This window comes from Chaetura pelagica, unplaced genomic scaffold (assembly GCF_000747805.2).
Source record: "Chaetura pelagica isolate M959 unplaced genomic scaffold, ChaPel_1.0 scaffold272, whole genome shotgun sequence".
NCBI lineage: Eukaryota > Metazoa > Chordata > Aves > Apodiformes > Apodidae > Chaetura > Chaetura pelagica.
In genome coordinates, this window is record NW_009952445.1 from 803335 (window position 1) to 812613 (window position 9279).

General features: G+C 47.3%; 1 protein-coding gene across 1 annotated transcript in view; it reads right to left on the reverse strand.

The window, feature by feature from the left end:
• The window catches only part of CCNI (cyclin I), a 14170-nt gene extending 6034 nt beyond the window's left edge, over positions 1-8136 (reverse strand). Inside the window, exons 1-2 of the mRNA XM_010008525.1 lie at positions 7984-8136; positions 80-214 (exon numbers count right to left, since the gene is read on the reverse strand). Coding sequence (XP_010006827.1) covers positions 80-214; positions 7984-8097 — 249 coding nt within the window. The 5' untranslated portion in view covers positions 8098-8136. The remainder of the gene's footprint in view (positions 1-79; positions 215-7983) is intronic.
• Positions 8137-9279: the final 1143 nt, after the last annotated feature.

Below are 9279 nucleotides of genomic sequence, written 5' to 3' on the forward strand. Positions count from 1 at the left end.
ACCCCACTCAGACTGTGCACAGGAATAGATTCCTCCCACCCACTCAACTATCTCCATTTCTGCATCTGCAAATATTTACCTTGACTGCAGCTAAAAACCTGTCCAAAAGGCTGATGGCCAGGGCGAGCGTTTCTGGATAAAGGTGGAACTGGTATTTGAGCTTGGCCAGCCACTGAATGACCTCATCCCTCTGCTTTGGAGAAATGGCTACATCCTGTTGGAGAGAAAAACAAACTATTCTTACACATGGGCTGAGTGAGTCCAATTTTACCTCCACAGGAGTTACTGGGCATGGAAACAAAGCCTCCTTTGGAAAAAGGGGGGGGCCTCAATCCAGCCTGAACCACCACTTTACTTACCCCATCCCAAGAAATGGGATTCCCTGCCCTGGAAAAGACATCTTTCTTTACAGAAACCTCAAACATCACTCAGGAATGACACTGTCAGCTGGGGAAAAGAGGAAGGATGTCTTGCAGTTCCTCAAGTACTGAGGGTATCTTCTCCAGTTTAGCTCTAAAGGAGGTGTTACTTTTTTTAACCACCCTAGAACCACGTAGAGACACAAGAATGCCCAGTCTGAACAAAGGCAGGCAACTCTGGGAGCCAGGTGGGAGCACAGCTCCTGACAAACAGAAGATGGGAGGGACTGAGTGCATGTTTTGAGAGGAAAGGTTTATTTTTCCTTCAAATTGTGGGGATATTTTTAGTGTATGTACAAAAAAAAAAAAAAAAAGGCAAATTCCAAACAGCTTACAGAGCCACCTTTAGCAGTACATGTTAACTGTGAGCTGGGAAAATTTCACCTGAAGGTACCATTCACTTGTACAGCAGGTACAATTTCACCTAAAGAAGCCTGGGTTTGTTGGGGATTTTTTTAGGACTTTTTGGCCCAGGTCACCACCATTGATCTGTTTGGACAGCAAGTGAACTTCAGCCACATGTAGATCAGTTGATGACATATAATCATTCTCTCTTTCTTTAGAGACACAGCTTTTCTAGAGCCTTTCAATTCAGCCAAGGAAGGGGATTATTCAAAGGGGATTATTCTAGGTGATTAGCAAGGAAGTGTCCAGAAGTGAGAAGTGAAACCAAACTAATTTCTTCTGCTACTCTCAGGGTCCTTGTGCTCTTTTTGGCTGCTGCTGAGATGGTTTAAGAAAGAACTGGAATTAAATGCTGGCTGCCCAGTGACTGCAGAAAAGAAAGCTAAGGGCTTGTGCAGACACTCAGCATGGCTGGGCTGGGTTCTCCCAGCAATGACGTGGAATGTGGGGATGGGGGGTGGGGGTGGTGCAGCAGAATTGTAGAAAATAAAAACACCCAAAGTAGATGCAAAATAAATCCTTTGGGTTACATTTATCACCAAAGAACATCCCGTGTTCCTTACACAGACAGCAAGGAGCTTTGTTATGGGTCTGCTGACTCCTGCCTTGGGGCCACGGATTGTGTGCGAAGAGTGTTGGAAGCAGGAGTGGGGATGCCAGCAGGACACCCACTACATCATTACCTACATCTTTGTACTGAGCTTGGGGCCCAGTGGCAGTGGGAACACAGCTCGTTACTGCTGCTCACAGCCACCCCTCCTGCCCAACTGCAGCCACCCAGTTCCCTTAGAAAAAGTACATGACAGTGCTGCTGTAGCAAGGAGCTACTCTATAGACACAGGGTTGTGCAAGCCAGAGCTTCTCTTCCAGCTCTACTGGCTGGGCTACCAGAGCAGTACTACCTCTGCCTGCAAAACATGCCTTCAGTGCTCAGTCAGGTGCTGCTCTGAGGAGAACAAAGTCTTGCCTTGTTTTCTCTCCTGAAGCCACGACAGTGCATCAGGACTGTGTGTCAGCCAGCCTGGCCTCTGGTCTCACCTGGGGCCTCTGGATGCTGTACTAGAGACACACCACAACGTGGCTTTGTCAAAAGCACCTACCATTTTTTTCAGGAGAGAAGAGAAAATCCATTTCTTCAATCCCAAGAAATAATGAGGCCTTCTAAAATTGTTTCTACAATTTAAGGTTGGAATCTGAGACCCACCAGGGGCAGGACACCCACTGCCTGCAACATGTTGGTGGGAGTATATAATGAATACACCACACAGCAGTAAGGAGTTTATTAAGTGCTCAGCTACAAAAATCTTTTGGACAGTGGGATAGGGACTCTTGTGTCTCTTGTGGTTCTTGCTGGGGAGATGCCTTAGCAGCACAGGTGGGGAGATTTTTTCCCTTCCTATTCCTGGCAAAGCCTGTTCCTGCTAGATCCCAGTGGAAATGGGCAGGAGCTCCTGGCAGTGTCTGTCCTGGCTGTGCTGCCTCTTGGCCTTTGGTCCTCCCAAGATCTGCCCTTCCTTGGGCAGTGTGAGGCACCACTTCAGACCCAGGAATTAGCTTTAAATGGCAAGGCCGTTAATGTGAAGAACAGCAACTGTACCCTGGTAACAACTGCCCTTTCCACGTGAAAAAGAAATGGGTTTCAATTTAAACCACTAAAAAGCAACAGTGTAGTGAAGCAAGATCTAAAATTAAACAAACAAAACCCAGCCCCCACAGCAGAGCACCACGTTCCTTCAATGGGAAGGAACAAGTGCCAGTTAACTCCCATCTAGGTGGATGCACAGCTCCAAAATCAAACCTGGCTTTTGGAGAGCCATCTGGGGAAGCCAAGGAAAGGAGGTGAATCTCCAGCTCTCTGCTGCAATAATAACAATCCTACAGAAAATTTGCCTACTCCAGTCTCTTACCTGTGAATAAAGGAGTGCAAAGGTGGGGGGATAATTCCCCTATGCAGAAAGACCAGGGAATTTAAGCCCCCTCCCACCAGCACTAGGGAAGTTTACTTCTTTGGCCCTTTTAGGAGGCAGGAAGAAGGAATGAGAAATGGTCCCACTGCACCCACAGATCCTGCTGCCACCAGGGCGAGGAGCTGCCCTGGAAGGTGTCCCTTTGTCATCCTAATAACACAAATAAGAAATGCAGCGTTGTCTAATTAATTAAGCAGTGAGGTCACTATTCCTTAGTTAAATCAAAAGGAAAAATGAAACGCTCTCACTGTTGCTGAAAGAAAAAAAAAAAAAAAAATCCCTTTGGGCCAGAAAGCAAAGGTTCCTCCTTGGTGTGGAGGTACTTTTCCACAACCACTCCCCACGTCTGCATGTGGCTAACCCTTTTTGTCACCACAAATCCACCCTTGCAGAACTTAACCCCAGGGTGGAAGAGCAGGCTGGCCTTAATTAGGGAAAAGTAATCCAAGCCCAGCAAGGGCAGGCTCCCTGTTCACACAGCAGCAGCAGGTTGATCCCAGACAGACCCAACAACCGCCCTCAGGACAAAGGACAGTTGTTTTGAAATCATGTGGCAGGTTCTAGAAAACTGATTGTAACTTAGGTTCTGTTTCAAAAGACATGTCTACATTTGTGTCTTCTAGAATAGCAAAGACTGTTTTGTAATCAACCAGATCATATTTTTTGAAATAATTTTGTACAGAAAGAAATTATAAAAGACAGTGAAGAGAAGGAAAATGTGTCAAGGCCTTCATTTAACTTGCCAAAGGCAAGAAAAAAGGCATGTTTCTGTGTAATTCAGTGTTTCTGAAGACCAAGTCACATGTGATAAAACACATGAGGCCAAGGAGCTGTTTTTCACACACGTGACGCTGAGTCCCACCGGTTCAGAGCACAACAGTGAGTGTGAACCCACCAGTTTTGTTTCAGCACCAACACAAAAAACCACCTTGCAGGAGCTACAGAGCGAACAGCTTGTGTCTGGGACACCAATGGGGAAGTGGAGGGATGTCAACTTCCCTCTCTCCCTTGCGTAAAGCACGGGTACATCACCCTGACCTGCTTCCTGCCATTACTGGCTTGAGGCCTTTCCAAGAACCATCCTGTCACTTGCTCTGGGGTTGAACAGGCTGGCAGTGAACAGGAGCTTCTGTGGAGGGTTCCTGACAGGTATTTTAGTTACCACAACATGAAGCCATCTAACCTGCTGGGGCTGCAGGGGAGGGAAGACAAAGCACACAAACCCCAGGCCTCCACCTCTGTGCTGGTTGTATCTGCCCCATTCCCACATCAGTGCCCCAAGCCCCATTTTTCCTGGGCATTCTGTTGTGGGATCATCCTGTGGGGCCTTGGCAACAGGGACAGGCTGCTCTGCTCCAGAGCACAAGCACAGCACCCAGCACCTCCAAGAATACCTTTGAGACTGTTGGAAAACACAGTCTAAAATAAAACATTATCTGTGAAACTCAAATGTGACTCAATTTTACTGCTGCCTAATCTAGGAAACACCTGATAAAATTTTATTTTCTTGAGTGGCTGCTGTTCCAGACAGGGCTGTTTTGCTCTTTCCCCTATTTGTCTCTGCCCAGTCCTGCTGTGGGCTCCTCGCAGAGCCAGCAGGTGACCATGGGAGAACTGGGAGGCTTCTGAGAAGAGCAGCTGTACCCACCACAGCCAGATCAGTCCTTCCTTGGGGCTCAGGAGCGCTTGTTTTCATGGAATCACAGCGTTGGAAGGGACTTCTAGGGCCTAATCATCTAGTCCAACCCCCCACTAACTAAAGCAGGATGGCTCAGAGCACATCCCACAGGACTGCATCCAAGGGGTTGCAGACACGAACACTGGGAACAAGCACAAACACCAGGGAGGGAGAGAAATCAGTGCCTGGCACAGCAGAGGAGCTGGGTGCACCAACCTCCCCGTGGTGCATCAGCCTCCTTGTGGTTTACAGAAATATTCGGGCAGTCTCTGCTTCAGCCACAGGATCTAACAGGCACCAGGAAGGTTAAAAATACCAGCCCAAGGTCATGGTGCTGAGACAGTAAAGAAACTGGAAACAAACTCGAGTCTCCTGGTCCCTCACAAGGTGCAGAGGACAAACAAGAAGACAGAAAGAAAGGGGTAGGACAGGCAGGAAAGGAGAAATGAGAGAAGTGACACTTTCTATAAAAAACATAAAAACGATCTTGTCTTACGTATCTCTCTGCTGCAAAATAACATGGTAACATGCAAAAATCACCCTTTGACCAATCTTTACTGCTTGATTTCTCAAGCCTTTATCACATGAAAATGTGTTCATGTCACCTGCACGGAGTACAACTCAAGACAGGGGGGAAAAAAAAACAAACCCAAATACATTTACAAACACCAGACTCAGCTGTTTTTTTCAGGCTGAAAAGTCCCTGTGACATCTGGCTTTGGTACATTGCAAATACCTGGAGCCAGTGACCTACACTGAAAGGAGGGAAACTAAAAGAAACTACCATGCCAGCAGGAGACAGAAGTTTTCAGACAAAAAGTAAAAACGAAACAGAGAAGTGCCAAACATTATCAGGACCAAGGTCCTCAACAGATTCTGCATCTTATACTAAAAATGTCAACTCTTCCTGTTTCTGTACCTACTTTCTTCCTTTCAAAGATCTCAAATCTGGCCCATATTTAGAAACAGAATTTGTTCCATTTTTAAACATCACAACCAAAAATGTCTCCTAAAGAGGCAAAGCTGAAGGTTGACTCCTGAAAGACAGTCATGGCCTACCTCCAGTCTGACGGTTAGATATTTTTTGGTAGACACACACATTTCCTCATTTGCAAACCAGACTTCATTAAAACCCCTTCTGTAGTCAGTCCACCTTGGTGGTAAGGAATGGAAAGTTACCCACACTTCAGGTTGCCAGATCTGATACACAGAAGGATGCAGATTTCCTGACTGTCATGGGAAATAAACAACAGCGTCATGCAAGGCAGGTTTTAGGCAACTGCAGCTGTTTTCCAAAGAAGGCAGTGGATGTTAGGGAATGTGACCTCCCCCAGATATTACAGAAAAGAGGGTAATTCACACTGAACATCCGTGACTGCAACGCTGCCAAAATGAGGGCTGCAGAAGTGGAGGGGGAGGAGTGAGAGTCTGAAAAGTCGGGTGTCACCAACTGTAGGAGCAGAGAGAAATACGTGACCACAGAGCCAGGGTTTCCAGCTGCAAGTCAGGACTTCCCCTGAGCAGCTGTGTTTGTGTTCTCTGTCGAGTCTGACCTTGGGACATTTCACACATATGCCCACAGAGCAATTTAATGACTATTCACTGCTAGAAAACATTTAATACTATGGCTGGTTAAGTCAATGTCTGAACTGATGTGCAGGAAAACATAAAGAAAAAGGTTACAAAGACAACACAGTTTTAGAGGTAGAAATTCTGGGAGTAGAAAGCCAAGGGTGACAAGCACAGAGGGCCAGGAAAAACTCTGGAGCATGGATCTCAGTGCAGGGGAGGAGGGAGAAACAGATCCTGCTGGTTCCACATTCAGGGGACCGCCCAAGATCCCACTGACTTCTCTGAATGTTGATCATGGAGATCCCAGGTGCTACAAGCCCCAACAGCAGTGATGCTGAGACCCCCTCATGGTCCCTGCCAGCAGGACAACTGCTCTTCACCCCAGAAAGGGCTGAGGTCAGACCTGCTGTTGCAGTGACTACTCCAACGTGGCACAGGTGGGGAACCTCATTTCCTAAGGGTGACAGTGCAAACCTGCTGGGAGGACTGTCCAATGCAGGCAGTGGCTTCTGAGCCACCAAAGCCAATTCACCAAGGCAAAAATGCAAATACTTTCTCCCTGTGAAATCTTCACTCAAGAATCTGGTTTGTTTACATGCTCTGAGTCCCTAACGTACCTTGTTATACTGTAACTTATCTCCCTACATTATAATCACTAGCCCCAGCATTACTGCCAGCAAGGAATAACAGGTTGGTTTACCATAAACCAGGGTCTTAAATTGTACGTGCCTCAAGACAGCCACAGCTACAATTTGCTGAACACCTCTGAGAACCAGGTCACTTATTTGGAAACCAAAATGTAGATTAGCAAAACCCCGACCCCCTTAGAAACATATTTGCTCCTACACCACAGCAGCAGCTTCTTGTCAGTCAAACAGAAAAAACAACGAGCCCACTGATTAGCTTTGACAACAGCTGACATGCTGGGGTGAGCATTTTATAGGAATCAGGAACAGCAAGACTGGATCTGAGTATATTCATGGTCAGTTCTGCCCAAGCCACTGATAAAGTACCAGCAACTCGATGACAACCATCCTGATGGTTCACACTGTGTTGAAAAGAACACTTAGTGCAGTTTGCAGGGAGTCTGAAGGGCACACTAGACAGACACCTCCTCTGCAAGCAGAATAAGCACAAATCAGGCCAGGCTAGGCCCTAAGTGACCTGGGCCAACCTCCCTGCTGGCCCTGCTGCAAGACGTGAGCCAGAGGCTGGACTGTAGACCCCCTGCAGTCCCTTCCAAGTTCTCCTGCATTCCTCTAAGAACATTCCTCACTGGAACAGCCCAGTGCCTCTGCTTCCCTCCACATGAGCTTGCACACTGTATAGTGCTCTTCCTTAGAGTCAGGGGGGGTTCTTCCTGAAGAAGACAGTGCTTTACCAAGTCAGATCCTCACCCGGCGTCAGCTGCCAACAGCTACAGCCTACCCTGTGGAACTAGGCTGGCTTACACTAGGGAAAAGGCAGCAAAGTCCAGCTCTTGCTGTGGATATGCTGCCCCAGGAGCAGGCCTGAGCTAAGCTAGCAGCAACAGCTTCTGTGAGAAGATGTCACCTCGTGTGGAAAGCAGCCAACATCTTGACACTGTTTTTAGTGAGCTTAGTGCAATAAAATGAAGCTGCTTTTAAGAATGATGGCAGGGTTGGTGCCCATTAGAAATGTTCATTAGTTATCCACACAATTTGTAAAGTCAATTTAATTAAGCCACTCTACGTAGGTGGTTTCACAAGCAAGAGCAGAGCTCCAACACTGCACGCTAAGCAGTGTGTTCTGCATCCCTGACTGCAGGTGTGTTCCTCAAAGAATAAAGCAGTCACTTACTTCAGAGGCCAATTTCCGAGGTGTCAAGCAGAAGGTAACTTCTCATGAAGCAGCTTCACATAAAACCAGAGGGAAGACTCATGCCTTTACTAAGATGAATGAGGTGGAGAAGAGACATTACCTGATTGGGCTGAATTTTCGGCACATGTGCTTTCCACATTTGAGCTTCCCTAGAGATTGCCGTCTCCAGAAGGAGAGACAACCTCTGGCTCTCCAGGGGTCCTGAAAACTTCATGGTAACCCTTGGATCCACCTGCCACCCAGCTGGATACAGCTACCTGCAAAACCAAAGACAGCCTGGTGAAATCCTGAGCCATGCCTCTCGTGTAAACTGAGCAACAGAAAGCACAAAGGGGAGTAGAGCTGCAGGAACGGCACAGGCTGGTCTGTGACTCCAAACCCACCCAAGGAAACAAAACCCCTGGGCTCAGAATCAGGTGGACCTGGGCCAAAATTGTCCACAGGTCTCCCCACACGGGCTGGAAAATCCTGCCACTCAGAGGCTTTAAGCACTTGGGCACAACCCATCCCACTTCGGCAGCACAAAAACGTAGGGATGTTTCATGAAAAATATTTGAAAGAGGGAGGAGCTGCATGGTAAAGATCACGGGGATTTCAGAAAGTTGGATGTCCTGGCCTGAATCTTGCCAAAATTAAAACCAGTCTACCCCTGACTTCAAGGGAAGTGAAAGATTGACATCCAACCATTTTTCAAAACCCCCAGCCGTGGAGGCTGGTTGGTGCCAGCCTAACCCCGGGACTCTCAGCAGCAACAGGAAGTTCTGTGCAAAACAGAAACACTTGTTTGAGAATTTAAATTATTTACAAGGTGGAGCCTGACAAAAAGATCAATGTTTGCCCTCTCTGCACAGTGTGGTTTGTAGCTTCTCACAGAAGCTGCAACCTGTTTCATGTGCAATGCAAAGGTACCAGGGAGCTCAGGAAGGTTCCTTTCAGGTCTAATCATCCTGCAAGTATGTTAGATCCACAAAACTGCACATCTCTAATGCCCCATCCCTGGGGATGTTGAAGGCCAGGCTGGACAGCACTTTGAGCAGCCTGGTCTTAGTGAGAAGTGTCCCTGCCCATGAAGGGGGGTTGGAACTAGATGATCTTGAAGGTCCCTTCCAACCCAACCCATTCTGTGATTCTATGAAACGCGTTTTTAAGGAGGAAAAAGCAGCAAACCTAGTGACAGCCTCTGCAAACCATGAAATGCTGGGTAAGTGATGGAGAACAAGCCCTGCACTATTCAGAAACACCTGCTTCCATTGGCAGAAGTGAAACTATAAGAGGAAATGGAAAGCAAAACACCTTGCTAGACACAAAACAGATAAAAGAAGGGGTCTCCTGGCCCCAGCACAGCCTCAATCAGCAGGAGGTCTAATCATCCTGCAAGTATGTTAGATCCACAAAA